Source organism: Streptopelia decaocto (genome assembly GCF_964273445.1).
Source record: "Streptopelia decaocto genome assembly, contig: HAP1_SCAFFOLD_1643, whole genome shotgun sequence".
NCBI classification, from domain to species: Eukaryota; Metazoa; Chordata; class Aves; order Columbiformes; family Columbidae; genus Streptopelia; species Streptopelia decaocto.
Genome location: NW_028115775.1, coordinates 54 through 19,586, shown reverse-complemented (window position 1 = coordinate 19,586; position 19,533 = coordinate 54). Strand labels below are relative to the sequence as shown.

Below are 19,533 nucleotides of genomic sequence, written 5' to 3'. Positions count from 1 at the left end.
ACGACGGGTTAAGTGGGATCCCCTGGGACTTGGGGGGGTTTATTGTGCTCGGGAGGGATTTTGGGGGGTCAGGAGGACCTGAGGACCCTGGGGGTGTCCCCTGAACTTTGGGGGTGCCCCACTGGGGTTTTGGGGCTCTTTTGGGGGAGGGATTTGAGTGGCGGACACGGCGGGTTAAGTGGGATCCCCTGGGACTTGAGGCGCATCCCCTGGGACTTGGGGGGTTTATTGTGCTCGGGGTGGATTTTGGGGGGTCAGTCGGACCTGAGGACCCCGGGGGCACTTTGTGGGTGTCCCCTGAAGTTTGGGGGTGTCCCCTGAAGTTTGGGGGTGTCCCCTGAGATCTTGGGGGGCCCCATTGGCTCTTTTGGGGGAGGGATTTGAGTGGCGGCCGCAGCAGGTTAAGTGGGATCCCCTGGGATTTGGGGGGGGGTTTTTTGGGGTCGGGAGGGATTTTGGGGGGTCGGGAGGACCTGAGGACCCCGGGAGCGGTTTGGGGGTGTCCCCTGAAATTGGGGGGGGGCCCATTGGCTCTTTTGGGGCTGTTTTGGGGGAGGGATTTGAGTGGCGGACACGACGGCTTAAGTGGGATCCCCTGGGACTTGGGGGGGGTTATTGTGCTCGGGAGGGATTTTGGGGGGTCAGGAGGACCCAGGGACCCCAGGGGCGCTTTGGGGGTGTCCCCTGAACTTTGGGGGTGTCCCCTGAAATTTGGGGGTGCCCCAGTGGGGTTTTGGGGGAGGGATTTGAGTGGCGGCCGCAGCAGGTTTGGTGGGATCCCCTGGGACTTGGGGGGGTTTATTGGGGTCGGGGTGGATTTTGGGGGGCTGGGGGGAGCCGGGGGTGGTTTTGGGGGGTCAGGGCGGTTTTGGGGGTCATTCCTTGGCGCGCGAGGCCTCGGCGTTGGCTGGATTTTGGGGTGCAGGGCGGTTTTGGGGTCATTCCTTGGCGCGCGAGGCCTCGGCGTTGGCGCAGCCTGGGGGTGTTTATTGCGCTGGGGGTGATTTTGGGGCGCAGGGGGGTCATTCCTTGGCGCGCGAGGCCTCGGCGTTGGCTGGATTTTGGGGTGCAGGGCGGTTTTGGGGTCATTCCTTGGCGCGCGAGGCCTCGGCGTTGGCGCGCAGCACGGCGCCCGGGCTGGGGTACGGCCGCTGCTGGAACAGGGGTCCGGCCGCCGTGGTGTCCGCGCCCGTCTTGGCCTCGTTGCGCTTGGGGAGCCCGCTGGACCACGTCCCCCTGCGGCACCCCCGCGTCAGAGCCCAGAGCGGGGACCCCCCTTGGAACCAGGGGGACCCCACTTTGGAACCAGGGGGACCCCCCTTTGGAACCCCAGGGACCCCCCTTTATAATGGGGGGGACTCTCCTTTATAATGGTGGGGACCCCCCTTTGGAACCCTGGGGAACCCCCTTTAGAACCCTGGGGACCCCCCTTTATAATGGACGGGACCCCCCTTTGGAACCAGGGGGACCCCCCTTTGGAACCCCAGGGACCCCCCCTTTAGAACCCTGGGGACCCCCCTTTATAATGGACGGGACCCCCCCTTTGGAACCCTGGGGACCCCCCTTTGGAACCATGGGGACCCCCCCTTTGGAACCCCAGGGACCCCCCTTTGGAACCATGGGGACCCCCCTTAGAACCCTGGGGACCCCCCTTTAGAATCCTGGGGACCCCCCTTTGGAACCCCGGGGACCCCCCCTTTAGAACCCTGGGGACCCCCCTTTAGAATCCTGGGGACCCCCCCTCTGGAACCATGGGGACCCCCCTTTGGAACCATGGGGACCCCCCTTTGGAACCCCGGGAACCTCCCTTGGAACGATGGGGACCCCCCTTTGGAACCATGGGGACCCCCCTTTGGAACCCTGGGGACCCCCCTTTGGAACCATGGGGACCCCCCTTTGGAATGGAGGGGACCCCCTTAGAACCCTGGGGACCCCCCTTTGGAACCCCGGGGACCCCGCTTTGGAACCATGGGGACCCCCCTTTGGAACCATGGGGACCCCCCCTTTGGAACCCCGGGGACCCCCCTTTGGAACCTTGGGGACCCCCCTTTGGAACCCCGGGGACCCCCCTTTATAATGGAGGGGACCACCCCTTTATAATGGCAGGGACCCCCCTTTATAACGGGGGGGACCCCCCCTTTATAATGGTGGGGACGCCCCTTTATAACAGTGGGGACCCCCCTTAAAAACTAAGGGCATCCCCCTTAACATTTAGGGGACTCCCCTTTAAAATATAGAGGACCCCCGCTTAAAATTCAGGGACCCCCCCTTAAAATTGAGGGGACCCCCTTCAGCCCCCCCATTTGACTGACCGGGGGGCGTCTGAGTAGGCGCTGGGGTCCATGGGGTCCAGCTCCTCGTCCTTGCGGGCGCCTTTTGGGGGGAAAGCGCCGTTTAAACGGGGGGGACGGATGAACCCCCCCCCGCCCCCCATTAGAACACCCCCCCCCTCGGGGTGTAGGACCCCCCCATATTTTGGGGGGGCTCACGCACCTCTGCGGGGTTTGGCGTAGGGCGCCGCGTCCTCGCGCCGGTGGGGGCGCCGCTCGCGGGGGGGGGGCGGCTCCTCCGCCTCGGGGGGGGCGTCCTCGGCGTCCGCCGCTGCGGGGACCCAGGAGTTCGGGAAGGGGGGGGGAGACGTGGGATGAGGGGGATAGTGGGGGCAATGGGGGCAATGGGGATAAGGGGACAAGGGGGACAATGGGGACAATGGGACAAGGGGGGACAATGGGAATAGTGGGGACAATGGGACAAGGGGGACACGGGGACAAGGGGGACAATGGGGGCAAGGGGGACATTGGGAATAGTGGGGACAACGGGACACGGGGGACAATGGGGACAATGGGGACAATGGGGACACGGGGACAATGGGGACATGGGGACAATGGGAATAATGGGGGCAACGGGGATAATGGGGACAATGGGGGACATTGGGAATAGTGGGGACAATGGGACAAGGGGGACACGGGGACAATGGGACACGGGGACAATGGGGGACAACGGGGGACAACGGGACAAGGGGGACACGGGGACAATGGGACATGGGGGACAATGGGGATAATGGGGCAACGGGGATAATGGGGACAATGGGGGACAACGGGGGATAGTGGGGACAATGGGGGCAAGGGGACAATGGGGGACATTGGGAATAGTGGGGACAATGGGACAAGGGGGACAATGCGGAACAAGGGAGAACAACAAGGGGGACCCGGGGGGGACAACGGGGGGGGACAACGGGATAAGAGGGACACGGGGACAATGGGAACAATGGGAACAATGGGGATAGTGGGACAATGGGGACAACAGGGAGAATGGGGACAATGAGACACGGGGACAACGGGGATAATGGAGATAATGGGTGCAATGGGACATGGGGACAATAGGACAATGGGGATAGTGGGGATAATGAGACAATGGGGACAATGGGGATAATGGGGACAACGGGTCAAGGGGGACAAGGGGGATAATGGGACAATGGGGACACAGGGACAATGAGGATAGTGAGACAATGGGGACAATGGGGATAATGGGGACAACAGGTCAAGGGGGATAACGGGACAATGGGGACACAGGGACAATGGGGGCAAAGGAACAAGGGGGACAATGGGGACAATGGAACAAGGGGACAATGGGGGACAAGGGGACATGGGGACAAGGGGGGACATTCGGGGCCTCACCCTGTGTCCCTTTGAGCCTCTTGGCCGCTTTGGTGATGACGCAGTTGGGGTCGTTCGGGGACAACCAGGACACCAGGTCGGTCTCCACGTTCCAGTAATACGGGAGCCCGCTGGGGAACGTATGGAGCCTATAGGGGCCTATAGGGGCCTAGGGGGGCCGGGGAGCCTGGGGAGGGTCCTTACGGCTCCTATAGGGCCTGGGAAGGGGCCCTGCGGCACCTAAAGGGCCCTATAGCCCCTATAGCGGGGCGCTATAACACCTATAAGGGTCCATATAGCCCCTATAGTGGGGCCCTATAACACCTATAAGGGTCCCTATAGCCCCTATAGTGGGGCCCTATAACACCTATAAGGGTCCCTATAGCCCCTATAGTGGGGCCCTATAACACCTATAAGGGTCCCTATAGCCCCTATAGTGGGGCCCTATAACACCTATAAGGGTTCCTATAGCCCCCATAGTGCTTATAAAGAGTCCCTACAGCCCCTATAAATGTCCCTGATGCCCCCCAAAAGGGCCCCTAAAGGCCCTTTGACACCTATAGCACGTCCCTATAGCACCTATAGTGGCTCCCTATAGCCCCTATAAATGTCCCTATAACCCCTATAAAGGTCCCTATGGCCCTGTAAGACCTATAAAGGTGCCTATAGCCCCTATAATCCCTATAAAGGTCCCTATGGCCCCTGTAAGACCTATAAAGGCACCTATAGCCCCTATAATCCCTATAAAGGCGCCTATAGTCCCTATAATCCCTATAAAGGTCCCTATGGCCCCCATAAGACCTATAAAGGTGCTTATGGCCCCCATAATCCCTATAAAGGTCTCTATGACCCCTGTAAGACCTATAAAGGTGCCTATGGCGCTTATAACCACTATAAAGGGTCCCTATAGCCTCTATAACACCTATGAAAGGCTCCTATAGCCCAAATAACACCTATAAAGGGTCACTAGAGTGGGTCCCTATAGCCCCTATAACCCCTGTAAAGGCACCTATAGCCCCTATAACCCCTATAAAGGCCCCTATACCCCTATAAAGGCTCCCTATAACCCCATAAAGGGTCCCTATAACCCCTATAAAGGGTCCCTATAACCCCTATAAAGGGTCCCTATAGCCCCTATAACACCTATGAAGGCTCCTATAGCCCAAATAACACCTATAAAGGGTCACTATAGTGGGTCCCTATAGCCCCTATAACCCCTATAAAGGCCCCTATAGCCCCTATAAAGGCTCCTACAGCCCCTATAAAGGGTCCCTATGGCCCCTATAAAGGCTCCTATAGCCCCTATAAAGGGTCCCTATGGCCCCTCTAGGTGCTCACCAGGTGGGGTCGATGACCTTGTACCAGGGGGGCAGGAGCCCCTCGAGCCGCGAGGCCTCGTAGTCCACGTGGGCGTCGTCGTAGTCCTGTGCGATGATCTCCTCCTCGGGCTCTAGGGGGCGTGTCAGCCCCGCCCCCCGCCCCGCCCCAGGCCCCGCCCCCAGTGAGGCTGAACCCCAGAACTTCCCCCCCCCCAGGCTAAGCCACGCTAAGCCCCGCCCATCATGCTAAGCCCCACCCACAGCACAGGCCACTCCCCCTTCCACACTGAGCTCCACCCCCTCCTTGCCATGAGCCCCGGCCCCGCCCACCGCGTGCAGGCCACACCCCCAGCACTCAGCCCCAACCACAGTGAGGTTGAACCCCCCCAGACCCCGCCCCCAGACGACAAGCTCCACCCCCACCCGCTAAGCCACGCCCTGGACCACAGCCACACCCCCACGCTAAGCCACGCCCACAGTCACGGCCCTTGGGGTCCACCCTGGCTTCTGGCCCCGCCCACACCGCAGGCCACACCCCTCCACCCCGAGCTCCGCCCCCGCACCAGGCCACGCCCCTAAGCCCCACCCAGAGCGCTCAGCCCCACCCTCGGAACCCGCCCCCAGGTAGCAAGCTCCACCCCCACGCTTCTTAAACCACGCCCCCCGCGCTAAGCCCCGCCCACAGTGCACGCCACACCCCCTCCACCCCCACACACTCTCCGGTCCCGCCCCTCCACCCCGAGCTCCGCCCCCTCCCCGCCGTGGCCACACCCCCTTCCCCCCCCCCATCCCGCCCCCCGGCGGTTCTCACCGGGCTCCACGTGCTTGAGCAGCCCCCGCTTGGCCAGGCGGGACTGCAGCGCCACGGGCAGCGGCATCGCCCCGCCTGGGGCCGCGGAGACACCGTCAGGACCCCCCGGGACCCCCCAAACCCCCCTCGGGACCCCGCAAACCCCCCAAACCCCCCCCGCCCCGCTTCCCGCCGCTCACCCGGCGCGGCCGCCCTGCTCGCCGCCGGTCACGTGAGCTCCCGGCGGCCACTCAGCGGCGGCGCGACGCAGGCGCAGCGAATAAGGGCGCCCGCCCCTCGCCGGCGGCCAATGGGCGCGCGGTCACGTGGTGGAGGGGGCGGGGCCACGCAGCTCGCGTCGCCATGGGAACCGCGGGGCTTCCGCCGTACGGAAACCGCCATCTTGGAGCCTGTGGGCGCCGCCATATTGGGGCGTGTTGCGCCGCCATCCTGCTGCCTATGGGCGCCGCCATCTTGGGGCGTACGAAGGGCCTGTGTGTTACTTTAACGTTATTGTAGGGTCGCCGTTTATTGAGGGGGGGTCTCCAGGGCCCTGGGGTGGTTACGTGGGGTCTCCTGGGCCCAGTTTATTTCCACAGGGTCTCCAGTTCCCACCATTGACTTTATTAAAGCATCACGGCCCCACGCAAGGGGGCGGAGGTCACAGTGCAGAGGTCAGAGATCACAGAGGTCAGAGGTCACAGTGCAGAGGTCGGAGGTCACAGTGCAGAGGTCAGAGGTCACCAGCAGGGGGCGGAGCTCAGGCCACGAGGCAGCCGCGGTGGCGGGGGGGGAGGGGCCGGGGAGGGCGGGGCGAGGGGGTGGGCGGAGCCCCGGGGGGGCGGAGCTGCGGGGGGAGGGGGATGGGCTCCCCCAGGAACAGCCCCTCCCCCCCCGAGGAGGAGGAGGAGGAGGATGAGGACGAAGGGAGGCGGGGCCGCCTGCCCCTCCCCCCCCGCCTCCTCTCCCCTCCCCCCCCCGCGCTTTGGGGGGGCGGGGGGGGAGGGGCCTCCCCGGACGCCTGGGTCCTTCCGGGCGGGGGGAGGGGGAGGGGAGGGGGCGGGGCGCGGGGGGGGGAGGGGCCCAGCTCGGGCAGCGAGTGGCGGTGGGGACCCCCCCGGCGGAAAGGGGGACCTGGGGGGGAAAGAGGGGGGGGTCACGGGGGCCCAGTGCCCCCCAGCACCTCCCAGTCTATCCCAGTCCTCCCAGTGCCCCCCAGCACCTCCCAGACCCCCAGTTCCCTCCCAGTGCCCCCCCAGTTCATCCCAGTGCTCCCAGTGCCCCCCAGTCCCTCCCAATCTCTCCCAATCCCCCCCCCAGTTCATCCCAGTGCCCCCCAGTCCCTCCCAGTGCTCCCAGTTCCTCCCAATCCCCCCCCCAGTTCATCCCAGTACTCCCAATATCCCCCCAATCCCCCCCAGTCCCTCCCAGTGCTCCCAATCTCTCCCAATCCCCTCCCAGTTCACCCCAGTACTCCCAATGCCCCCCCCAGTCCCTCCCAGTACTCCCAATGCCCCCCCCAGTTCACCCCAGTGCCCCCCAGTCCCTCCCAGTGTCCCCCAATCCCCCCCAGTTCACCCCAGTGCTCCCAATATCCCCCCAGACCCTCCCAGTACTCCCAATGCCCCCCAGTTCCCCCCAGTTCTCCCAATCCCCCCCCAGCCCCGCCCTCACCCTCGGGCGGCCCCCCGCCCAGGACCTCCTGTCCGGCAGGGGGCGCGGCGGCGGCGGCGCGGGGGCGGGGCGGGCGCATGCGCAGAGCGGGGAGCAGAAGAGCTGCCCGCCCCTGGGCAGGAAGGGCCGGCCCAGCAGGGGCGCGGCGCACGTGACGCAGCAGAAGCACGTGGGGCGCGCGTGCCAGTGCTGGCCCCGGTGCGAGAGCTGCGGCTGCTCCGGGCCTGGACAGTGGGGACAGCGGGACAGTGGGACATCATTGGGGACAATGGGACATCATTGGGGACAGTGGGGACAGTGGGACATCATTGGGGACAGTGGGGACAATGGGGACAGTGGGACATCATTGGGGACAATGGGACATCATTGGGGACAATGGGACATCATTGGGGACAGTGGGGACAGTGGGACATCATTGGGGACAATGGGACATCATTGGGGACAATGGGGACAGTGGGGACAATGGGGACAGTGGGACATCATTGGGGACAATGGGGACATTGGGGACAATGGGGACATGGGGGACATGGGGGACAGTGGGGACAGTGGGGACAATGGGGACAATGGGGACAATGGGGACAGTGGGGACAGTGGGGACAGTGGGACATCATTGGGGACAATGGGGACAATGGGGACATTGGGGACAGTGGGACATCATTGGGGACAGTGGGACATCATTGGGGACAATGGGACATCATTGGGGACAATGGGACAATGGGGACATTGGGGACATTGGGGACAATGGGGACAATGGGACATCATTGGGGACAATGGGGACAATGGGACATCATTGGGGACAATGGGGACAATGGGGACATTGGGGACATTGGGGACAATGGGGACAATGGGGACATTGGGGACATTGGGGACAATGGGACATCATTGGGGACAATGGGGACAATGGGGACACTGGGGACATTGGGGACAATGGGACATCATTGGGGACAATGGGGACAGTGGGGACAATGGGGACAATGGGGACAATGGGACATCATTGGGGACAGTGGGGACAATGGGACATCATTGGGGACAGTGGGGACAATGGGGACATTGGGGACAATGGGGACAGTGGGGACAGTGGGGACAATGGGACATCATTGGGGACAATGGGGACAATGGGGACATTGGGACAATGGGGACATTGGGACAATGGGGACAGTGGGGACAGTGGGGACAGTGGGGACATTGGGACAGTGGGGACATTGGGACAATGGGGACAGTGGGGACAATGGGGACAGTGGGGACAATGGGGGACATGGGGACAGTGGGGACACCCCCTGGGTTACCCCAAATCACCCCTGGGGACACGGGGGACATTGGGGACAATCTGGGGACCCTCTGAACCCCACCTGGGGACCCTTGGTGACCCCTGGGGACACTTGGGGACCCCCCGAGCCCCCCCTCAGTCCCCCCTGGGTCCCCCAAATCCCCCCTGGGTCACCCATATTCCCCCTGGGGACCCTTAGGGACACTTGGGGACCCCCCGAACCCCCCCTCAGCTCCCCCAAATCCCCCCTGGGGACCCTTAGGGACACTTGGGGACCCCCTGGCTCCCCCCAAATCCCCCCTAATCCCCCCTGGGGACCCTCAGGGACACTTGGGGACCCCCTGAACCCCCCCTCAGTCCCCCCTGGGTCCCCCCTGGGTCACCCATATTCCCCCCTGGGGACCCTTAGGGACACTTGGGGACCCCCTCAACCCCCCAAATCCCCCCTGGGGACCCTCGGGGACCCCTGAGGACACTTGGGGACCCCTTGAACCCCCCCTCAGTCCCCCGCAGGGCCCCCCAAATCCCCCCTGGGTCATCCCAGACCCCCCCTGTGGACCCTCAGGGACACCTGGGGACGCCTGGCTGCCCCCAAATCCCCCCTGGGGACCCTCGGTGACCCCTGGGGACACTTGGGGACCCCCTGGCTCCCCCCAAATCCCCCCTGGGTCACCCATATTCCCCCTGGGGGACCCTTAGGGACACTTGGGGACCCCCTGAACCCCTCCTGGCTCCCCCAAATCCCCCCTGGGGACCCTTAGGGACACTTGGGGACCCCCTGAACCCCTCCTGGCTCCCCCCAAATCCCCCCTGGGTCACCCATATTCCCCCTGGGGGACCCTTAGGGACACTTGGGGACCCCCTGAACCCCTCCTGGCTCCCCCAAATCCCCCCTGGGGACCCTTAGGGACACTTGGGGACCCCCTGAACCCCCCCTCAGTCCCCCCAAATCCCCCCTGGGTTGCCCATATTCCCCCTGGGGACCCTTAGGGACACTTGGGGACCCCCTGAACCCCTCCTGGCTCCCCCCAAATCCCCCTGGGTCACCCATATTCCCCCCTGGGAACCCTTAGGGACTCTTGGGGACCCCCTGAACCCCCCCTGGGTCCCCCCAAATTCCCCCGGGGTTGCCCATATTCCCCCTGGGAACCCTTAGGGACTCTTGGGGACCCCCTCAACCCCCCAAATCCCCCTGGGGACCCTCGGTGACCCCTGAGGACACTTGGGGACCCCCTGAACCCCCCCTCAGTCCCCCAAATCCCCCCTGGGTCGCCCATATTCCCCCTGGGGACCCTTAGGGACACTTGGGGACCCCCTGAACCCCCCCTCAGTCCCCCGCAGGGCCCCCCAAATCCCCCCTGGGTCATCCCAGACCCCCCCTGTGGACCCTCAGGGACACCTGGGGACGCCTGGCTGCCCCCAAATCCCCCCTGGGGACCCTCGGTGACCCCTGGGGACACTTGGGGACCCCCTGGCTCCCCCCAAATCCCCCCTGGGTCACCCATATTCCCCTGGGGACCCTTAGGGACACTTGGGGACCCCCTGAACCCCCCCTCAGCTCCCCCAAATCCCCCCTGGGGACCCTCAGGGACACTTGGGGACCCCCTGGCTCCCCCCAAATCCCCCCTAATCCCCCCTGGGGACCCTCAGGGACACTTGGGGACCCCCTGAACCCCCCCTCAGTCCCCCCAAATCCCCCTGGGTCACCCATATTCCCCCCTGGGAACCCTTAGGGACTCTTGGGGACCCCCTCAACCCCCCAAACCCCCCTGGGGACCCTCGGTGACCCCTGAGGACACTTGGGGACCCCCTGAACCCCCCCTCAGTCCCCCGCAGGGCCCCCCAAATCCCCCCTGGGTCATCCCAGACCCCCCCTGTGGACCCTCAGGGACACCTGGGGACGCCTGGCTGCCCCCAAATCCCCCCTGGGGACCCTCGGTGACCCCTGGGGACACTTGGGGACCCCCTGGCTCCCCCCAAATCCCCCCTGGGTCACCCATATTCCCCCTGGGGGACCCTTAGGGACACTTGGGGACCCCCTGAACCCCTCCTGGCTCCCCCAAATCCCCCCTGGGGACCCTTAGGGACACTTGGGGACCCCCTGGCTCCCCCCAAATCCCCCCTAATCCCCCCTGGGGACCCTCAGGGACACTTGGGGACCCCCTGAACCCCCCCTGGGTCCCCCCAAATCCCCCCTGGGTCACCCATATTCCCCCTCGGTGACCCCCTGGGCCCCCCCGGGCACTGACCGATGTGCTCCCCGCAGGTGTCACACAGGTGTCCCCTGCGCGCCAGGTGGCAGGGGGGGCACAGCCCCCCCCCGGCGCCGCCGTCCCCCCCCAGGGGGCGCTCGCACTCCCAGCAGCACCAGTGGGGGGGGTGCCAGGCGGCCCCCCCCGCCGACACCCAGCGCGCCGAGAAGATCAGCTATAGGGGCGGACGTATGGATCGGATAGATCGGGGGGGATGCCCTATGGACACCCTCAAACCCCCGCCAGGGGGTGCTTTGGGTGTTTGGGCTCCCTACGGCCCCTAGACATCCTCTATACAGCCCCTATACAGCCCCTATACGTCCCCTATACGTCCCCTATACATCCCCTATACAGCCCCTATACATCCCCTATACATCCTCTATACATCCCCTATACAGCCCCTATACAGCCCCTAGACATCCTCTACACATCCCCTAGACATCCTCTATACATCCCCTATACAGCCCCTATACATCCCCTATACATCCTCTATGCATCCCCTATACAGCCCCTATACATCCCCTATACATCCTCTATGCATCCCCTATACAGCCCCTATACATCCCCTATACATCCCCTATACAGCCCCTAGACATCCTATATACATCCCCTAGACATCTCCTACACATGCTCTATACATCCCCTATACATCCTCTATACATTCTCTATACATCCCCTATACATCCTCTATGTATCCTCTATACATCTCCTATTCATCCCCTATACATCTCCTACACATGCTCTATATGTCCCCTATACATCCTCTATACATTCTCTATACATCCCCTATACATCCTCTATATATCCCCTAGACATCCTCTACCCATCCCCTAGACTTCCTCTATACATTCTCTATACAGCCCCCATACATCTTCTATACATCCCCTATAAATCTCCTACACATCCTCTATACATCCCCTATACATCCTCTATACATTCCCTATACATCGTCTATACATCCCCTATACATCCTCTACACAGCCCCTATACATTCTCTATACAACCCCATACGTTCCCTATACATCCCCTATACAACCCCTATACGTTCCCTATACATTCCCTAGAGACCTGCCACACCCGCTATACATCCCCTAGAGACCCTACACACACCCCCTATAGAGCCTATGTGTTCCCTATAGATTCTACACACCCCCTACAGACACTATACGTCCCATATAAACCCTACATACCTCCTATAGACTCTACACATTCCCTATAGATTCCCTATAGACCCCACACATCCCTTATATACCCTACCTACCCCCTATAGACTCTACCTGTCTGCTATAGACTGCACCTGTTCTCTATAGACCCCGTACATCCCTTATATACCCTACATACCTCCTATAGACTCTACCTGTTCCCTATAGACTCTACCTGTCCCCTATAGACCCTATACACCTTCTACAAACCCTACACACCCTCTGTAGGCCCTACGTACCCCCTACAAACCCTACCCACCCTCTATAGATCCTGTATGTCCCCTATAGACCCCACCCATCCCCTATAGACCCTATAGATCCCCTATAGCCCCATAGGTACCTCGTCGCAGCGGGGCCGCAGGGTCTCCCGCAGTAAATCCCCCATATCCCCCCCTACAGCCCCTATACAGCCCCCACACCCCCTATAGACCCTGTATGTCCCCTATAGACCCTATAGCCCCCATAGGTACCTCGTTGCAGCGGGGCCGCAGGGTCTCCCGCAGTAAATCCCCCATATCCCCCCCTACAGCCCCTATACAGCCCCCACGCCCCCTATAGACCCTGTATGTCCCCTATAGACCCTATAGCCCCCATAGGTACCTCGTCACAGCGGGCCGCAGGGTCTCCCGCAGTAAATCCCCCATATCCCCCCCCTACAGCCCCTATACAGCCCCCACGCCCCCTATAGACCCTGTATGTCCCCTATAGACCCTATAGCCCCATAGGTACCTCGTCGCAGCCGCGGCAGCGGGGCCGCAGGGTCTCCCACAGTAAATCCCCATATCCCCCCCTACAGCCCCTATACAGCCCCCACACCCCCTATAGACCCTGTATGTCCCCTATAGACCCTATAGCCCCCATAGGTACCTCGTTGCAGCGGGGCCGCAGGGTCTCCCGCAGTAAATCCCCCATATCCCCCCCTACAGCCCCTATACAGCCCCCACGCCCCCTATAGACCCTGTATGTCCCCTATAGACCCTATAGCCCCCGTAGGTACCTCGTCGCAGCCGCGGCAGCGGGGCCGCAGGGTCTCCCGCAGTATATCCCCATATCCCCCCCTACAGCCCCTATACAGCCCCCACGCCCCCTATAGACCCTGTATGTCCCCTATAGACCCTATAGATCCCCTATAGCCCCCATAGGTACCTCGTCACAGCCACGGCAGCGGGGCCGCAGGGTCTCCCGCAGTATATCCCCATATCCCCCCCTACAGCCCCTATACAGCCCCCACACCCCTATAGACCCTATATATCCCCTATAGCCCCATAGGTACCTCGTCGCAGCCGCGGCAGCGGGGCCGCAGGGTCTCCCCGTGGTGCCGCCCGCAGTAAATCCCCCCCCCGGCCGTGGAAATAAACCAGGTCCACCAGCAGCTGGCGGCACTGGGAGCACTGGAAGCACTGGGGGTGCCACCAGGCGCCCAGCCCCGCCCGCCGCGCCAGCACCGCCGGGGCCCCCCCCGGCAGCCGCCGCCCGCACTGCCGGAACAGCCAAAAACACACAATTTGCACCCATTTTTACCCACACCCCCTTTTTTTGGTACATTCCACAGGCCCTTTTTTGAGGCTTTCCAGCCCATTTGGGGGGTTTCCAACCCATTTCCCCCACTTTCGGGGTGTCCCCCCCACTTTAGAATCCTCCCCAGACCCCCCTTACATTTTTTGGGGTGGTTCCCCCCATTTTTGGGGTGTCCCCCATTTTTAGCACACCCCCCCCTTTTTTTGGTACATTCCACAATCCCTTTTTTGAGGCTTTCCAGCCCATTTTGGGGGTTTCCAGCCCATTTTGGGGGGTTTCCAGCCCATTTCCCCCACTTTTGGGGTGTCCCCCCCACTGTGGGATCCCTGCCAGACCCTCTTATATTTTTTGGGTGGTTCCCCCCATTTTTGGGGTGTCCCCATATTTTTAGCCCCCCCCCCCCTTTTTTTGGTACAGTCCCCAGTCCCTTTTATGGGGCTTTCCAGCCCATTTTTGGGGGTTTCCAACCCATTTCCCCCACTTTTGGGGTGTCCCCCCACTTTGGGATCCCCTCAACGCACCCAAGGTCTCCCCCATATTTTTTGGGGGGATCCCCCCATTTTTATGGGCTCCCCCTCATTTTTCAGGTCCCACCTGTATTTTTTGGGAGGGGGTCCCCCTGTACTTTTTGAGCCATTCCCCCCATTTTTGGGGTCCCCTTAGTGTCCCCCCAACATTTTGGGGGGGTCCCCCTATTTTTAGGGGGGGGGGCCTCCTATATATTCAGACCCCTCAATACCTTTAGGGCCGCCCCACTATTTCAGGGGGGTGCATCTGTTAGTGCCCCCACCCCTATTTTTTGGGGTGTCCCGTCCCCCCCCAACTCCAAACCTGTTGACAAACGGCCCCGGTGAGCGTGTGGGGGAGGGGCCGCGCTTGGCCCCGCCCTAAACTCTCCCGTTTGCGTTTTTGGGCGAAAAGCTGGAATTCGGCGACTTCGGCGGCACTCAGGGAGGTGCAATATTCCGGCTGCAATAAACGGGGGGGGCGCATTAATGGGGTGGGGGGGGGCACCCCAATATCTATCACCCCCGTAGAGACAAAGATGGAGCTGAATCACCCCAAAATGGGTCTGTGAGGACCCCCCCAACACCCCAATAAGCCGCCAGCCCCCCGGCCCCCCCAAACCCCCCCGGCCCCCCCAAACCTGGCAGTCGTGGGGGGGCAGCTGGCGCAGGAGCTGCCGGTGCCGGTGCCGCTCGCCGGGGCTGTTGACATATGGAACCGTCTCCTCGGGCAGGCAGGCGAAGAATTGCCGCACCTGGGGGCGGGGCTTAGCGGGGCGGGGCCGCAGGGGGCGGGGCCTGAAGGGGCGGGGCCCCGGGGGGGTGTGGCTTGGGGTAGGGGCAGGGCTTGGGGGGAGACTTGGTGGTTATAGGAATCTATGGGGAAGGGGGTGGAGGAGTGGGCGGGGCTTGGGGGAGGGTGGGCGGGGCTTGGGGTGTGGGTGGGGCTTCAGTGGGTGGGGCCACGAGGGGAGGGGCCTGGGGTAGGGGGTGGGGCCTGAGGGTGAGACTTGGCAGGGGAGCACACAGGGATCTATGGGGACCAGTGGGGGGCGGGCGGGGCTTGGAGCTGTGGGTGGGGCTTTAGGGGGTGTGGCCTAGCAGGGTGGGGCCACAAAGGGGGCGGGGGCCTGGGGTGGGGTCTGGGGGTGCGACTTGGCTGGGAGGGGCACAGGGATCTACGGGGACCAGTTAGGGGGTGGGCGGTGCTTAGAGGGGGTGGGCGGAGCCTCTACATGAGTGGCAAGCCCATAGGTGGGGGGCGGGGCCACACAGAGGGGCTTCCCACCAATGGGGACTGTGTGGGCGGGGCTCTGCAGAGAGGGGGCGGGGCCAGGCACAGGGGGCGGGGCCTCACATGGCAGCGGGGGCTGCCCACAGGTAGGGCCATGGGGGGGGGGGCATAAATGGGGAATTTTGGGGGGTCCTGGGGGGCTCCCCATAATATGGGGGGGGTTGGGGGATGCTGCTGGGTCAGGGCTGTAAATTGGGGGGGTCAGAGCTATAAATTTGGGGGGTTCATGGCTATAAATTGGAGAGGTCAAGGTGATAAATTTGGGGGGTGGGGGGTCAAGGCTATAAATGGGGAGATCAGGACTTTAAATTGGGGGGGGGGGTCATGGTTATAAATTGGGGGGTCAAGCCTCTAAATTTGGGAGGGTCAGAGCTAAATTTGGGGGGGTCATGGCTATGAATTGGGGGGGTCAAGGCTATAAATGGAGACCCCAGGGCTTTAAATTGGGGGGGTCATAGCTATAAATTGGGGGGTCACAACTCTAAATTTTGGGGGGTCAACACTATAAATTGGGGGTGGGCAACACTATAAATTTGGGGGGGTCAACACTATAAATTGGGGGGGGTCAACACTATAAATTTGGGGGGGTCAACACTCTAAATTTGGGGGGTCAACACTATAAATTGGGGGGGTCACAACTCTAAATTTGGGGGGTCAACACTATAAATTGGGGGGGTCACGACTATAAATTTGGGGGGGATCAGTGCTATAAATTGGTGGTTTTGGGGTGTCCCGGGGGGGTCGTTACCTGCTCAGGCGTCAACCCGGGGGGGGCCCAGGCGTATTCCTCAGGGGGACACCCCGAATCCTCATCCGACCCCTTGTGGGGGGGGCGGCGGGCGGGGGGGGGGCGCCTTCGAGTCCCCCAATAAGCTCCATACGAGTCGCTCCAGTTCCGGGGGGGCCCCCCCGGCCACGTGCTCATCCCGCGGGCACTTGCAGTGTTGGCAAATCTTCCTGGGGGGGGAGGGAAATAACACCATAAATTGGGGGGGGGGACACCCCAATATTTAAGAGCCCCCCCCTAAATTCTATGTATTCACCTCCACGGGTGGACGAGGAAGCCGGGACATTGGTCACCGCAGGTCTGACACGGCTGCCCCCGCTGGGGGTCATTCTGGGGGGGCTGTGGGGGGGACACCCCAGAATTATTATTATAATGGAGGGGAGTTTAGGACCCCCCCCCCAAATTGGAGGAGAAGGGGATAGGGGGGAATAGAAGGAGCTCATGGGGGTGGATAAATAAGGGGGGGCACCCCAAAAGTGTTATAAGGGGAGGGGGGGGAAAGTTTGGGGAGACCCATAGACCCCCCCCAGAGACTCCCTGCCCCACACACCCCCACCAGAGACCCTCCTGCCCCACAGATCCCCCCCACACCCCCCCCATCCCCCCCCAGGGCTCCCCCTGCCCCACAGATCCCCCCCCCCAGCCCCCCTGCCCCCCAGATCCCCCCCCCAGCCCCCCAGACCCCCCAGGGCTCCCCCTGCCCCACAGATCCCCCCCACACCCCCCACAGCCCCCCCCACAGCCCCCCCTGCCCCACAGATCCCCCCCACACCCCCCACAGCCCCCCCACAGCCCCCCCTGCCCCACAGATCCCCCCCGCGGCCTCCCGCCCCCTCAGCCCCCCCTCAGGACCCCCCCAGACCCCCAGGGACCCCCAAACCCCCCCCAGACCCCCAGAGGCCCCCCCGGACCCCCCCGCCCCCTCAGGGTCCCCCCCGGGCCCCTCACGGTTCCCGCCGATCGTCGCCGCCGCGACCCGCGGGCGAACATGGCGGCGTTCCCACGGCCAGGCCACGCCCCCGACGCCAAACCACGCCCCCCTACGCCAAACCACGCCCCTACTCCAAACCGAACTCCTGCGCTAAAACCACGCCTCCTCCGCTAAAACCACGCCCCGTCCGCTAAAACCACGCCCTCCCCGCTAAACCACGCCCCGCGCCGCCAAACCACGCCCCGTCTCCCTTCCAGCTCCGCCCACACCTCCCCGAGGCCCCGCCCCTCCCGACAAGCGGGGGCTCCGCCCCTTTTTAAAGGGCCAGGGGCGTGTTTCTCGGCTTTGGGGGGGCTGTAGGGATTGGGGGGGGCTGGGAACTGGGGGGGGGGGGCTGGAGATTGGGGAGGGGACCCCAAGATCGAGGCTGCGGTGGGAGGAGCCTCTGGGAGTGACGCCCCGCCCCGCCCCGCCCCCCATGGGCCTTATCAGGTTATTTTGGGGGGCCCCCGGTTTGGGGGGGGCACCAGTGCTGGTTGTTCGTCCTCAGTGCAGGGCAACAGGTCTGTGGGGCTGGGGGGAGCTTGGGGGGTTTTGGGGGGCTGGGGACCCCCAAGTGGGCTGGGGGGGGGTGGGATCTATGGGGCCCGGACGCCTGGGTCCCCTGTGGGGGGGCTGAGGGGCTGGGGACCCACAAGTGTGTGTGTGTGGATCTATAGGACCCGGACGCCTGGGTCCCCTGAGGAGGGGGGTTGGGGGGCAGGAGCCCCCCAAGTGTGTGTGTGTGGATCTATAGGTCCCGGACGCCTGGGTCCTCTATGGGGGGGTTTTGGGGCCCCAAGGACCCCCAAGTGACTTGGGGGGGGTGGGATCTATGGGTCCCGGATGCCTGGGTCCCCTGAGGAGGTGGGTTGGGACCCCCCAAGTGTGTGTGTGTATAGATCTATATGTCCCGGACGCCTGGGTCCCCTGAGGGGGTTGGGGGACTGGGACCCTAAGTGAGTTAGAGGGATTGGGATCTATAGGTCCCGGACGCCTGGGTCCTCTGTGGGGGGGTTTTGGGCCCCCGAGGACCCCCAAGTGACTTGGGGGGGGTGGGATCTATGGGTCCCGGACGCCTGGGTCCCCTGAGGAGGTGGGTTGGGACCCCCCAAGTGTGTGTGTATAGATCTATATGTCCCGGACGCCTGGGTCCTCTCCCCCCCCACTATGGGTGTAACAGGCTCCGCCCCACACCGGCTGTTGGGCACTGATAAGGGTGGGGCGGCCACACCCAACCCCCCCCCAAATAAAAAGAGGACCCAGGCGTCCGGGCGCCCCACCCAACCCTCCTCAAAGGGAGGGGACCCAGGCGTCCGGGTGAGGATGATTCTGGGGGGGTGAGGGGGAGTAGAGGGGGGGGGGTCCCCCCCGAACGCCTGGGTCCCCCCGAACGCCTGGGTCCCCCCCGAACGCCTGGGTCCCCCCCGAACTCCTGGGTCCCCCCCGAACGCCTGGGTCCCCCCCGAACTCCTGGGTCCCCCCGAACGCCTGGGTCCCCCGAACGCCTGGGTCCCCCCCGAACTCCTGGGTCCCCCCCGGACGCCTGGGTCCCCCCGAACGCCTGGGTCCTCTCCCCACAGCACCATGGCCGCCCTCCTGCGCTGCCCCGTCCTGGCCCGGCACCCCTGGCTGGCTCGTTTTTTGGCCACCGCGCCCCCCCGGCCCCACACAGGTACCCCCAAAACTCCTAAAGGGGGGGGGGGGGGGAAGCACCCGGACGCCTGGGTCCCCCTAAACCCACCCCCCCATAACAGGTGACACCTCCATGGGTCCCCATTGCCCCTTCATGGAGCTGGATGGGGGGGACCCCAACTTCATCCAACACGCCGCCCCCGAGATGCAAGAGGACGTGGCCCCCCCGATGCGGGTAAATTGGGGGATCCCCCTCCCCCCGCCTCCCCCCGCCAGGTCTGGGGGGACCCAGGCGTCCGGGTGGTGACCTTTGACCCCATAGCCCCCCTGGATTGGCTGCTGGAGCTGGAGGAGCCGTCCCAGGACCCCCCGAACGGCACCTGGAGGAGAATCTGCCCGGTAACGGGGGGGGGGGGATCTATAGGGGGTGTATGGGGGGTATAGGGGGCGTATGGGGGGTATAGGGGTTATAGGGGCAATATGGGGGGGTATAGGGGGCGTATGGGGGGTATAGGGGTTATAGGGGCAATATGGGGGGGTATAGGGGGCATATGGGGAGGGTATAGGGGGCATATGGGGGGGTTATAAGGGTAATATGGGAGGTTATGGGGGCTATAGGGTTCCTATGGGATAATATGGGGGGGTTATAGGGGTAATATGAGG

General features: G+C 63.5%; 2 protein-coding genes and 1 long non-coding RNA gene across 4 annotated transcripts; 1 reads left to right on the top strand and 2 right to left on the bottom strand.

The window, feature by feature from the left end:
- Positions 1–856: 856 nt before the first annotated feature.
- PQBP1 (polyglutamine binding protein 1) lies at positions 857–6,014 on the bottom strand. Of its 2 annotated transcripts, XM_082077268.1 has the most exons (7): positions 5,966–6,014; positions 5,787–5,861; positions 4,995–5,106; positions 3,678–3,787; positions 2,494–2,601; positions 2,313–2,373; positions 857–1,236 (listed from the first exon to the last, which is right to left on the bottom strand). In XM_082077268.1, the coding sequence occupies exons 2-7, from the start codon at positions 5,851–5,853 to the stop codon at positions 1,086–1,088; spliced, it is 609 nt and encodes a 202-aa protein (XP_081933394.1). In that variant the 5' UTR covers positions 5,854–5,861; positions 5,966–6,014; the 3' UTR covers positions 857–1,085. The 2 variants fall into 2 exon arrangements, with proteins under 2 accessions (XP_081933394.1, XP_081933393.1); XM_082077267.1 differs by lacking the exon at positions 5,966–6,014 and having other exon boundaries at positions 5,787–5,890.
- A 307-nt stretch (positions 6,015–6,321) lies between these two features.
- LOC309452623 (prickle planar cell polarity protein 3-like) lies at positions 6,322–17,283 on the bottom strand. The gene is made up of 9 exons (XM_082077270.1): positions 17,214–17,283; positions 16,522–16,604; positions 16,227–16,435; positions 14,826–14,939; positions 14,510–14,647; positions 13,434–13,638; positions 10,956–11,133; positions 7,440–7,663; positions 6,322–6,899 (listed from the first exon to the last, which is right to left on the bottom strand). Exons 2-7 carry the CDS (start codon positions 16,592–16,594, stop codon positions 10,976–10,978), a joined length of 897 nt encoding a protein of 298 aa, XP_081933396.1. The 5' UTR covers positions 16,595–16,604; positions 17,214–17,283; the 3' UTR covers positions 6,322–6,899; positions 7,440–7,663; positions 10,956–10,975.
- A 407-nt stretch (positions 17,284–17,690) lies between these two features.
- LOC309452624 lies at positions 17,691–19,275 on the top strand. Its single transcript, XR_014186598.1, has 4 exons — positions 17,691–17,759; positions 18,819–18,910; positions 18,993–19,105; positions 19,193–19,275. It is a non-coding gene; the product is annotated as an uncharacterized lncRNA (long non-coding RNA).
- The last annotated feature ends 258 nt before the right edge of the window (positions 19,276–19,533 follow it).